The sequence below is a fragment of the Eschscholzia californica genome, unplaced genomic scaffold (genome assembly GCF_041429995.1).
Source record: "Eschscholzia californica isolate CP2 unplaced genomic scaffold, dmEscCali1.0.p SCAF_4, whole genome shotgun sequence".
NCBI lineage: Eukaryota > Viridiplantae > Streptophyta > Magnoliopsida > Ranunculales > Papaveraceae > Eschscholzia > Eschscholzia californica.
In genome coordinates, this window is record NW_028238461.1 from 14,806,653 (window position 1) to 14,820,425 (window position 13,773).

A 13,773-nucleotide genomic window follows, 5' to 3' on the forward strand; every position below is an offset into this window, starting at 1 on the left:
ATCTCACAACTATTTTTTGAAATTTTGATGTAACAAGGATGGTGGAAGGATTGTTCTTGTTCTGTTTTCTTAATTAGATTGTTATGATATTTGTCTAAGTATTATTCTTTATTAATAGTTGAAAAGGGTCCTCAAATTTCGAACTAAATATACTTAAATCTTGAATTGAATCTTGTTTTTCTTTCTATGGATATATCCTTTAATGTACCTGATTTCCTTCTTTATGGTTTAAAGTATGTGGTAGTATACATAGACTACTTTTATAGTAACCATTTGAACAGAGCAGAAATAACAGGACACGAATGAAGAATTGGGTAATTCGTATAGTTCTAGTTGTGTGGCATTTTTGTGTCTATGTTGGAAGATTAGTGGAAATGGCGCATTTTGAAGGCATTCCTTGTGGGAAGCGCTTCGTGAATGAGTAGTAGTTGTAAGTTTTATATTAGTTCTTCTGTACCCATTTCATCTGACTTTGGTCTGACAAATCTAAATCGCGAAAGAACCAGAGATTGTAAGTGGTGAATAGATCATGAGACGAATCTGTCTTGACTAGGCCTCCTCCCCTCGTCACCCAGTCGTTGGCATTCCAGAGTTTTGAATAGATCCTCATGGGCTGGTCTATTTGCTAAGAAACACAAAGGTACTCTAAACTTTTGAACTCTGTAATTTGGGTTCCATAAACAGAGAAGCTGAAAATAGAGCATGAATCAACTAAGAATAGAGGTGAGAGGTTCAGTTGGCGTCTTAGCGACCATTTTGGGTCCAGCCAAAGCCAAACCAGATGAATCAACTAAGAGTTGAACACGGTTGCAACAGTAGTTTGGATCGCCAACTCTACCTGGTGCCAATACCAATAATTTTTTTTTCTGGATGGTCTTTATGAATCGCAACTATTGCTTAAATTTGTTTTCTCTCCTCAACAACTCCTGCCAGCTCAATTTACCTACGAAAACATATTTTAAAAATCATCCATTTTAACATATAATGTGACAGAAAGGTTGGACACACAAAGAGGGAGCTAAAGAATACATACCTTGACAGAGGCATTAATGCACTTGAAAGTCATTATTGATGTTTTAGTAGTATGAGAATTTTGGTATCTTAAAGATCTAAGTCATTATTTATACATATTTTTTTGGCATACCATCGTTAAGTTGTAAGATCTGTAATCAGATTTTAAAAATATCAAGTTGGAGACATAGAGTCACTAAAATCTGAGCACTTATGACTAAAATCAATGAGATCTTTTGTTTCCATAACATGGAATTGACTATCAAAACACGAGCGGCAAAATTTGAAAAAATAAGAGGTAATTTCTATAAAGGTCAAAATAATATTGAAAATTAGTAGAAAAGCACAAAACTTCTAGTTGGTGGCCAAAATGTTGTTTCATAGATTAAATGTTATAATTGTATAAATATGGAGGCCAAAATTTCTAGTTGGTCACAAATTAGTCCAAAAGGAAATTAATACAAACAGTATTAGAAAAGCTTTAAACAAAGTAAGCCACAATATTGTTACAAAAAGCATAGCAAGAAAGTTTAACAAAAGCTATCACAAAAGCATGTCTAATTCTTCACATAAAATGTCTAAATAGTTTCTCAAAAAAAAACACTACGAGAAATGTTGCAAAAATGTCACGAAGCAACACCACAAAAATATGTTAAGCATCTTAAAAGAGTAACAAAAGAGAAGGTGTCAAAAAATTGTCAGAATAACGCCAAAAAACATCACAAAAATGACATAAAAGATCCCCGCAGTCTCGCAAAAACATCACAAAAAGTGTTGTAGAAAGCGACAATGAATCATAGACACATAATGAGGCAAAAAATGTTTAAAATAAGCAAACAAACCACAATATTCCCAAATAAGTACAAACTGTCAAAAACTGTTAAATTTTGTATTATGGAATTTGTATATTTAGAAGAAAAAAAATTCATTATTTTTCAAACAAGATCCATATTTCGTTTCAATTTTTTCCAAAGCATAAAGAAATTGTTGTTTCTTTGTTTTTGTAAACCAACGTTCTCTAATCTCGGAAGTAACTTTTTGCAGGAACTTTCAAGATTACAATTTTGCAACGCCATTTGCAAATCTTACGACCAAACTTTTGAAAGAATTTTCAAATCTAATTTTAGTTTTTTTTTTTGTGTTTGCAAACGCCATTTTTGAACTGCGAGAATTTTCAAATATTTTGTTTATTTTATCAAAATTTTGCAGGCACCGTTTACATATCTTACAAACAAATGTTTGCAATATCGAATTATTGTTGTTTGCAGATTTTGCAAAAGGGTGTTTGTAAAATGGAGACATAATTTCTTTGTCAAAGTCTTCGCATCACTAAGGATGTACACACAATCTAATTCGTTTTCTTGTGAATTCAAGTTTGTAAAACTTACCATCAAAATTTTGCGAATTTTAATCTTCTGCAATCTTAAATTAGCAAAGCTTGCAAACAACTTTTTGCAATAATCCAGTCCTTGCAAATAGATGTTTCCAATCCTGCAAACTTAAATTTGCAAAAAACAAACAACTAGAGTCCAAAACTAAAAAATATTACAGTCTATTTTATAATCTCCAAAAATGTTCTTTCTTATTTTATAATCTCTATTATATAATATATAAAATATACACTATATTATCAGTACGTTCGACTTTGGTGATTTTCAAAAATTCAAGTTAAAACTAACCAGTCAGTTTGAACGGATTGGTTTTCCAGCTGAGTCGAACAATATTGGGATCAATTTAGAAAACCATCATTCGTTTGATTGGGTTGGTGTAGTTGGTTCAACTATTTTGTATTCTTGCAAGCCTTTCTGTTCCAAAAAATACTCGACCCTTTAGCCTTTGGTCGGAGAGTAGTGTTGCCGACTTCTCTCGTATGTTTCTTTTTTTCTCTATCATGTAACACCAACAAATTAGTGTGAAACGATAAATACCTTTATGTGTATAACTCGAATTGAGTTGAGTTATAGAGGAGATGATCGGGTGAAAGCCGAGAGGGATGAGCAGCTTGGATACCTCTCGGTTGAACCCGAGGGAGATGATGAGTGGCTCTCGGTTATAACCGAGGTTGGCAGCTTGAGACTCTCGGTTATGACCGAGAGTTGATGATGACACTACTCGGTTATAACCGAGTGGTAGTGATTGAGATACTCGGTTGAACCGAGAAGAAGAAGAAGATGATGATGGTGAGTTGATCGTGAGAGAGAGAGATAGGTAAATACCTTGTTTATTCACACTTACAACTTGTATATTACATTATGCATGGATCTCTTTATATAGGTTTACATTGGAGAAGTTTTAGAAATATAAAACTCACTAAACTTTATCTAATACAACAATCCTAATAGCATTAGGATTCCTAATTATACTAGGAATCCTTTTCCTAACTATGGACTAATCCACTCGGTTTAGCCGAGTGGAGTAGACTCTCTAACACTCCCCCTCAAGTTAGAGCGGGAATGGAAGTAACGCCTAACTTGCCAATAATGTTCTTGAACGGTTCTGCCCCGAGTGGTTTGGTGAAGATATCTGCAAGCTGAGAATCTGAACTTGTAAAGCGCGTGGCAATGACGTTATCTTTGATCTTCTCACGAACGATGTGGCAATCTATCTCAATGTGTTTGGTACGTTCGTGAAATACTGGATTATCAGCAATGTGGAGAGCGGCTTTGTTGTCGCAATAAACTGTCATCGGATCCGAGTGATCAATTCCAAAGTCAAGTAATAAATACTTGAGCCATTGTAATTCGCATGTGAGGATGGCTAAAGCTCGATATTCTGCTTCTGCCGAAGACTTGGCAACGGTGGGTTGCTTCTTTGATTTCCATGAAAGTGGGCTAGATCCCAACATTGTAAAATATCCTGTAGTCGATCTACGGGTCGAAGGACAACCAGCCCAATCTGAGTCACAGTAACCTGTGATATGTAGAGAGCTGTTTGCGGATAAAAATACTCCTTTATCAAGGGTACCTTTCAAGTATCGTAGTACGCGATGGGCGGCGTCTAGGTGTACCTGACTAGGTGTTTGCATGAACTGACTAAGGTTATTCACAGCAAAAGCGATATCTGGCCGTGTAACTGTTAAGTAGAGAAGCCGGCCAATTAGGCGACGGTAAACTGACGGATCCGTCAATGGTGTACCGTCAGTGGGACTAAGGCGAAGTTTCTGTTCCATAGGGAACTCAGAGGGACGTGCAGCGGTTAGTCCAGAATCTTTTAAAATATCAAGTGCATATTTTCTTTGACATAGAAAAATGCCTTGTGACGAACGAGAAACTTCAATACCAAGGAAGTACTGGAGACGTCCTAAATCTTTTAGGGAGAAGGCATTATTTAAGAATGATTTTAACTTGGAAATAGCATGATCATTATTTCCTGTGATAATGATATCATCCACATAGACTAGAACATAAATCTGAGTGGAGGGGGAACGAAAAGTGAAAAGTGAATAATCACTCTTAGATTGAGAGAAGCCACGTTCAATTAGAACGGAGGAAAATTTGGAAAACCACTGACGGGAAGCCTGTTTGAGACCATAAAGAGATTTATGAAGGCGGCATACTTTAGACTCCCCCTTAGATGAAAATCCGGGGGGAAGTTTCATGTAAACCTCCTCATGGAGATCGCCTTGGAGAAAGGCATTATTAACGTCCAATTGATGGAGAGACCAGCCTTTAATGGCGGCGAGAGAGAGAAGGACTCGAACGGTTACTAGTTTAGCAACCGGGGCAAAGGTATCATTGTAGTCCAAGCCCTCTATTTGAGTATAGCCTTTAGCCACTAAGCGAGCTTTATAGCGTTCTATGGAGCCATCGGGCTTGAACTTTATTTTATACACCCACTTACAACCAATAGGCTTCTTGCCGGGTGGTAAGTTGGTGAGTGTCCATGTTTTGTTTTCTTCCAAGGCCGAAATTTCCTTAGCCATGGCTTCTTTCCAATGAGAAGATTTCATTGCTTGGGTGAAGGAAGTGGGTTCGGTCGAGGATAAGACCGAGGAAAGAAATTGTTGATGAGATGTCGAAAAAGAATTGATAGAAAAATAGTTTTCAAGTGGGTACTTGACGGTAGTGGTGTTGGAGCAAACATAGTCTTTGAGGTGACTAGGTGGTTGACGAGACCGAACCGGTCTGCCGGTGTCAACGGCGGGAGCGCCGGAAGTGAGATCACCGGTCACGGGCGGTGGAAGAGAGGTGACCGGGCCAGGATTGTGAATAGGGGGTTCTGTCGGCACCCCTGAAGTGGGTTGTCCGTCAGAATTTTCTGTCGGCACCCCTGAACCAGGGAGCCCGTCAGAAAGATCTGTCGGCACCCCCGTAGGGGAAGCAGGAACTTCTGTCGGCACCCCCGAAGGTATAGCAGCAGGGGTGTCTGCAGGCACCCCCGAAGCTGTATCCACAACCGGGACGACAGGGACAGTGGGTTCTTCGGTGAACCTGCTGCTGTCGGCCGGTGAATCGGTGGAAGGCTCGGCAGTCACCGGAAAATCAAAGGTTCCGTCATCATCTATAGAGAGGGATGGAGACGGGTCGGCGTGAGGAGCTTGTGCCGGAGATGGAGAAGCCATCGGAAAACGGTTCTCAAAGAATGTAACGTCTCTTGAGATGAAAATACGTTGAGTAGATATGTCGTAGATACGGTAACCCTTTTGTCTACTTGGATAGCCGAGAAAGATGCCGGCGGAAGACCGGGCATCCATCTTGGTCTTGACCAAAGGGATACGGGCATAGCAAAGGCATCCGAATACACGTAAGTGTGAAAGATTCGGAGGAGTACCCATGAGAATTTCATGAGGGGATTTCCCATCAAGGATTGGTGTGGGTAGTTTATTAATGAGATAGACGGCGGTTAGAACGCATTCTCCCCAAAAAGAAAGAGGAAGATGAGCTTGAAGTCGTAAAGATCTAGCGACCTCAAGAATATGGCGATGTTTTCGCTCTACAACACCGTTTTGTTGGGGGGTATAAGTACAACTTCGTTGATGGATAATCCCCTTTTCAAGAAACCAACTTTGTAGAGAATGATTTATGAACTCGGAACCATTGTCCGATCTAATTGTTTTTATTACACACTCAAATTGTGTGTGAACATAATTAGAGAAATTCCTAATTTGTACGGTAGAATCCGATTTAGAATTTAGGAGAAATATCCAAGTACAACGAGAAAAATCGTCAACAAGGGTCAAAAAATAACGACACCCGGAGGTGGAGGGAACCGGAAAAGGACCCCATATATCGGCATGAACTAACTCAAATATATGAGTGGAAGAAGTAGTGCTAGTAGGAAAAGGCAATCGACATTGCTTAGAAAGTGGACAAACATCGCACGGCACTTTATTAGATAAGAATTTAAAATTCATACATGGAAGTCTTAAATTAAAAAATTGAAAACGAGAAAAAGATGGATGGCCTAAACGGCAATGCCATAAAGAAAAAGACTCATGACTAGATTTATCTTGGACTAAATTGGAAACGGAAAAAATTTGACGCTCCGTGCGAAGGAAGTAAAGGTCGTCATGAAGACTACCATGCCCAATCTCCATCTTCGTTGTTCGGTCCTGAAAAAGACATAAGTCATTGTCAAATAAGACGGTACAACGAAGAGATTTAGAAATTTGAGATATAGATATGAGATTAAATTGAAAAGATGGAATATGAAGCACATCTTGTAAATAAAAATTATTGGAAAAATAAACCGAACCAATATGGTGGACTTTAACTCTTGATCCATCGGGTAATCTAACAAATAAATCCGGAGGAGCAAGAGAATAGGAAGAAAAACGGGATAAAACCGAACATATATGCTTAGCGGCACCGGAATCAATAACCCAAGGAGGGTGAGAAGAAGAAGTATACTTACCGGTGAGGTTAACAAGTGGATCCTTGTTGAGACGGAGAGAGGTTGTGGGCTGTTTGTGTTGATCTAACAAAGCCAAAACCGATTGATATTGCTCCGGAGTGAGGGATGTTGCTGTAGGCACCCCCACATCGGTTTGATGTGCGACCGAGTTGGTGGCCGGATCTTGCCGAGAACGTGGTCTTCCACGTTGACCGTAGTTTGGTGGATAACCATGGAGTTTGTAGCATGTGGAAATATCATGGCCATGGAGTTTACAATGATCACAAAACGGTCGTTGTCGTTTTGGTCTTTGTTTATCGGAACCATAGGACCGATTTTGATTATATTCATTGGAACCAACGGCTAGGGCAGCAGCATTGTTATCTATATTCATAGGAGAAACAATGTTTTGTTGAACCTCTTCTTGTTTAATAAGAGAATGAATTCGAAGAATAGAAGGGAATGGTTCAATCAACAAAATTTGACTCCGAATTGAGGAGAATCGGTCATTAAGACCTTGGAGAAACTCCATAGCTCTATCTTGATTTGTTCGTTCAACCAAGGATCTACCATGACCACATGTACAAGGCTCGGTAATTAGCAAAGAGTTGAGTTCATCTTGAAGAGCCTTGAGTTTGGTAAAGTATGTGGAAACATCGAAATTGTCTTGTTTAAGACAAGAAATTGCTCTCTTGAGTTGGAAAATCTTTGGAGCATTCCGTTGATGAAAACGGTCATAGAGATTATGCCATATATCATAAGCCGTCTCATCATATAATATTGATGATCGAAGAGGTGGATCAACCGAATTAATAAGCCAACTAGAAACAAGGTCGTTACATCGTCCCCATTGTTCTAGTTCGTTAGGATCGGTAGGTTTATCGATACTTCCATCAACAAAACCGAGTTTGCCTTTAGCTCGTAAGGCTTTTGACATTCCTCGTGACCATGAGGAATAGTTATCACCGGTTAAAAGCGGTGTGATGATAATAGTAGTGGGAGAATCCGAGTGATGAACCTCAAACGGTCCACTATTAGTGGTTGCATGAATTTGAGAAGTTTCGGAGACTTCGGGAGTAGTCATGATTCAAGAGAAAAAAAAAAAAAAAAAAAATTGAAGGCTCTTATACCATGTGAAACGATAAATACCTTTATGTGTATAACTCGAATTGAGTTGAGTTATAGAGGAGATGATCGGGTGAAAGCCGAGAGGGATGAGCAGCTTGGATACCTCTCGGTTGAACCCGAGGGAGATGATGAGTGGCTCTCGGTTATAACCGAGGTTGGCAGCTTGAGACTCTCGGTTATGACCGAGAGTTGATGATGACACTACTCGGTTATAACCGAGTGGTAGTGATTGAGATACTCGGTTGAACCGAGAAGAAGAAGAAGATGATGATGGTGAGTTGATCGTGAGAGAGAGAGATAGGTAAATACCTTGTTTATTCACACTTACAACTTGTATATTACATTATGCATGGATCTCTTTATATAGGTTTACATTGGAGAAGTTTTAGAAATATAAAACTCACTAAACTTTATCTAATACAACAATCCTAATAGCATTAGGATTCCTAATTATACTAGGAATCCTTTTCCTAACTATGGACTAATCCACTCGGTTTAGCCGAGTGGAGTAGACTCTCTAACAATTAGTTAGCCACTTAAACGTATACTGGTCAATTGTTGGAGCCGTGAAGTGATTATCTCGTGAAAACCAAATAGAAATTTCAATCTTTAACCAAAATATCTCTCTAAACATTTAATGACATACTCAATTTAACGCGTAAATTCTTTCTATCTTTAACAAGTAAATTTTTGAAACAAGTAAATTTTCAAACTCAAAGATTCTTATCTTGGTTTAAAATGGGAAACAAGTAATACCTTAAACATGAGATAAACCTTAATCAAAATTTCCTTTGGTTGGGAGATAAGGATGGCCAGGTTCATCTTGGCCAGATCATTTCCCGCCCATTCTTCATTTTTCTCTCACCTTCCTCATTACAATAAATAGTCTGCTTTAGTACACCTTCAGATCTCCCTAGGGCTTGCAAACACAGGGAAACCAGATCATTCTCAATTCAGGTACCCATAACTTTCTCATCTTTTTTTTTTCCCACTGATTTAAGAAACACAAATTCTGTATTGGGAGTTGGTATCTCTAAGTACCTAGTTTCTTATTCTCATGTTCAATTTATATTCTTGATTCATCTATATATATATATATATATAAATATAATACAGGGGTTCTGGTGCTTGTTTAAATCTGACTCGTCTGAATCAAACAGACCCTTAATCAATTCAAATCACTCATTCAGACGGGTCACACACCACGAACCATACAAAAATGAATTGCATGAAATTTTACTTGAGTCAATTCAAATTTCCAATCAGATGTCAGATCTAACTTGAAAAACAAACATACACCACCGACTTGATTCTTCAAAACTTGTAACAAAATCCCTTGTTAGAGTTTTACCTGATAATTTAAGGTCATCAAGTAGGGTATGACAATATTTTAGGGCTACTAGACTTGTGGCTGGTGAGTTTCCCTGTCTAAAACAGCTTAACTAGTTAATTCTAGTTCATATTTACTAAAATGTATCAAAATTTGAAACCCTAACCTTTGTATGTCTACCTTTTGCTTTAGTAACCCTAGTAATAATGTATATAATGCGTATCCGTCTCGGAGAATCCGCAGATGTAGATGAACTTACCTAAAAAAAAGAATAGATTATCCATTTTTATACCAAAAATCCTATTCTGACACCAATAAATGAAGTCGTTTCTAGAAAAGAAAGGAATTAGGAGATGTTAATTTGTATCGTAATAAGCTTCTTTTGTATTTGGAGATGTTAATTTGTATCGTAATAAGCTTCTTTTGTTACCAAAATTTATAAATATTTTTGAAAATCGTTAGGTACTCGTAAAAGTTTTGATACGCTAAGTCGAGGAATATGAAAAATAGCAAAATTTCCAACCACGAAGGCGCTAGATTGTAAACCTCATATTACCTTCTACAATGAGCACAAAGATTCAAATACTACTAGACTGGGAAACTATCTGATTATATATAAATCTCGATATCGTTTGTTTTTTGTTTGTTCTTATTTTATAGACTTCATTGTTTCTCTATTAGCAATTAATATTATTTTATGTTAGTGTATGATTGTATGTTTTATTATATACTTCACTTCAAATGGTTTGATTTAAATGCACTTTTTGTTTTCGTTCCTTTCGTTTCTTTACTTTTAACTATTGATATTTGTAGAGATCTACAAATATGTCAGAAGCATCGTCTCATATTTCTTCCCATATCTCAAATGTGGTGCGCTCCATGAGGATGGATGTCTCTGATGAAAACCCTTGGGGTAATGACATTATGGATGAAGAAAACCTACTAGTGGAATCAGAATCTGGACTAGAATCCAATTACGAAAATATTGGAAATGATGGAAGGAGCACATATAGGCTGCGTTATGAACAAAAACAATTCGAAGATTATGTTCAGTTGGTGGCTCAATTTGGTATGGACATTGATCTGCCTACTGACACGCTCTTCCAAGAAATGATGAATATGACCCCGAAAGCGAAGGTTCATTCATATACTGAGATTAAGGAAACTGCCATTAAACTTTGTAACGAGATGAAAGTTAAGTTGCAAGAGATACTACTTCAGTTATCATCCCGAGCTAGCCTTTCAACTAACATTTGGAAATCCGTGGATCGAAATAAGCGTTATTGTTGTTTGACTTGCCACTACATTGATAATGATTGGGCATTAAACAAAAAAATGATTGCATATAAAATTGTTCGTGACGAAGATGAAGTACATAATCTTAGTGGAATTGTTAAATCTCAAGCAATGTCATGGAATATTGAATCTAACTTGTTTAATGTTGTTATCGATGATGCTGTGAACAATGACGGTGAAATGGTATTAAATCTTAAAGAATGGTTTAATCTGAGAGAAGCTCTACCCCTTAATGGTCAGTTATTTCCCATGTTTTGTAGTGTTCGAATTTTAAGTAGCATTGTGCAAGATGGGTTTCAAGTGGTTGATGAACTTCTACGTAAAATTCGTTCTAGCATAAGGTATTCACATGCTAATTATGAGAAGTTTGCTAATGCATTGGCTGCTGCGGGGTTTGCTAGAATCTATGTGCCTGTAGATGAACGAATATGGTCGAGTACAACTACATGGTGGAGTACAACTACACGCTGGAGTACAACTTATGATATGCTCAAGAAGGCAGTTGAAGTACATATAGCATTTGTGCGCTTGGCTGAATTACATCCAGACCAAGAAAGTTTGGCTTCTCGAGAAGAATGGGAGTTAGGAAAAGTGGTATGTGATTTCTTTAAAGTTTTTTATGAAACATTACTTCAATTTTCAAGGGTTGAGTATCCAACAACAAATGAGTGCTTTAAAGGTATTTTTAATGTTTATAAAAGCATACTTAAATGGGAATCTAATGAGCACGATTGCGTTCGTGAATTGGCATATAAGGCGAAAGTTAAACTTGATACTTACTGGAGTCAATGCAGTTTAATGATGAGCATCGGTATGGTTTTTGATCCTCGTTATAAGATGGTTTTCGTAAAGTATGCTTTCAATGTGATATATGGAAGTGAATCACAAACCTATATCACCAAGGTTTTTCACTCTTTGAGTGAACTTTACTCTTCCTACAAAATGCACTTCCCTGATGCTACCAGAAAAGTTGCCAAGGACGAAACTGAGGAGGAATATCAAAGCTTCTTGAAGGAACAATATGGTGATGTTCAAGTTCACAAATCCGAATTAGAGAATTACTTGGAAGAGGACTTGTTTCCAAGGGATGTAAGCAATTTTGATATATTGCTTTGGTGGAAAGCAACTGCTCCCAAATATCCTATACTTGCGAGGATGGCTCGTGATATCTTAGCCGTTCCTGGATTTAGCGTAACACCAGATTCTGTCTTTACTATCGGTGACAAAGTAATTGCGCAGAATCGATCTTCATTAGCTCCCGATCTAGTGGAAGCATTGGCTTGCATGAAGGATTGGTTACCACCAATTCCAAGTAAGCCTATAACGTGAATACTCTTACTACTTGGATTACTTATATATCATTTTCTTACTTATTTTTCCTTGGCTGATACCAGGTACTTTGTCGACTGAACAGATCATGTGGACGGGCAGCTTCTTGTGAGTTGATATGTTGTTCTTCACTGCTAACAAATTTTTCGGTAAGCAGATTATACCCTAACACCAGTCATGTATTTTTTTTTTTTATCTAGTTGACTGTTTTCTCAAACTTCAATTTAGAAAACTATTGCTCCTGATGTTATTCTAAAAGCATATAGAAGGTTTTATTTGGCCCATATTAGCATCTTAAGATTAACAATATCTAGTGCAGTAAAATCTTATTTTTAGTTGTAAAAAAAACAGTTACTCATTAACTTATGTTAGCTAGAAAATGCTAGTTGGCCCGACAAAAAATGACCCGAACAAGGGAAAATGCTGGTGTCATGTGCAAAATTTGCTCTGTCGGGCCAGTTTGGGCCAAGTAGCGTTGTTGATTTCAGTTGAGTTGAAGTGAGAATGTTGGTCTTGTTAGCTTTAATTGGAGAAACTCTTTCCTTTCTTGTGTTCTTCTTACTTTTGAATTGATATTCTACACTAGATTTTTTAGGTTTAGAACGTTGCTAACGTTGTCCGTTCTTTATGTTGCAGAGGCTATAAATGGTAGACAAGAAGTGAAGAACGAAAACAGGATAGAATCATTTTTTGGCGTAAGATCTTTTGGAAATTGATCATATGAATTTTACACAATAAAACTCAAAAGTGAAAAACCTAATGATAAGTATTATACTCGGAAACAGGCCTTAATTAGTTTGGATTCTTTATGTTGTGACTGAATCTCAATAACTTATATTATGTTGTGATATTTCTATGAAGAAGACAACCATGAGTAATTTGTTTTATTTGTGTTAGTTAAAGGATATTAATTACAAAGATTTGGTGTTTATGTTCCTGTTTATGTTTCTGAGTGGTTATATTGATACAACAATATTACAACAGACTCATTTTGTGTGGTTCAAAATGTTTTTAACCAGTTTTGGAATTACAAAAACAATAATGGTGTGTTTGGATGACAGAATCATAAATCTGTGGATTCAAGAGTCCTTGGGATTCATGATTCCACGAATTCATGAATCGAAGTAATATTTTTTGGTTTGTTTGACAACTAATAAGAATACTATGATTTATTATCATTTGATTATTTTTAAACGCTTCTTTAGAAAAAATGTTGAATAAATTTTGTTGTCGAAACTCGTTTTTTCAAATATATTTTCATTCGAGAACTCTCCGTTTTCTTCGTAATTTTTTTCGTAAAAAACTTCTTTTTTTCAAAAATAGTTTTCCGAAAGCCGTTTTTCCTTTTTCGAAAACCATGTTTTCACGAAAATCATTTTTTTTTCCCGAAAACCGATTTTTTTTCGAGCACACAATTCGGGAAAACCGGTCTTTATGAAGAAAAAGTTTTCATAAAATTTCAGTTATCGAAAAAAATTCGAGAATAAAAAAAAGATTTTTCGGTAAAAAAAGGGTTTGGAGGAAAAAAATAATATTTCGAAAAAAAAGTTATTTTGGGAAGAATCAGTTTTCGGGGAAAAAAGGTTGTCGGAAGAATCGGGTTTTGGCAAAAAACGATTTTGGAAGAAAAAAGTGATTTTCGTAAAAAAAATGATTTCGTAGAAAAAAAATATTTTGTTGATTTTCAGTTTGAAATTTAAGTTTATTAATCTAAAATCTTAAAAAATCTTAGTGTGAGATTTTGGTCCAATACAAATTTTGGAATTAAGAATCCTTAGGATTCAAGAGTCCTAAGATTCTTGGTAGACAAATTGACCAAAGATTCATGATTCCTACCAAATCTCACT

The 13,773-nt window shown here is 36.7% G+C and overlaps 1 protein-coding gene across 1 annotated transcript; it reads left to right on the forward strand.

The window, feature by feature from the left end:
- Window positions 1-8,642: 8,642 nt before the first annotated feature.
- Window positions 8,643-12,861, forward strand: LOC147543045 (zinc finger BED domain-containing protein RICESLEEPER 2-like). The gene is made up of 4 exons (XM_086636404.1): window positions 8,643-8,928; window positions 10,115-11,909; window positions 11,992-12,075; window positions 12,563-12,861. The coding sequence occupies exons 2-3, from the start codon at window positions 10,127-10,129 to the stop codon at window positions 12,036-12,038; spliced, it is 1,830 nt and encodes a 609-aa protein (XP_086492530.1). The 5' UTR covers window positions 8,643-8,928; window positions 10,115-10,126; the 3' UTR covers window positions 12,039-12,075; window positions 12,563-12,861.
- Window positions 12,862-13,773: the final 912 nt, after the last annotated feature.

Coding starts and splice junctions, on each gene's coding strand:
- LOC147543045 (XM_086636404.1), top strand. CDS start 10,127: ATGTCAGAAGCATCGTCTCATATTTCTTCCCATATCTCAAATGTGGTG. Junction 11,910..11,991: donor TTGGTTACCACCAATTCCAA/GTAAGCCTATAA, acceptor GGCTGATACCAG/GTACTTTGTCGACTGAACAG.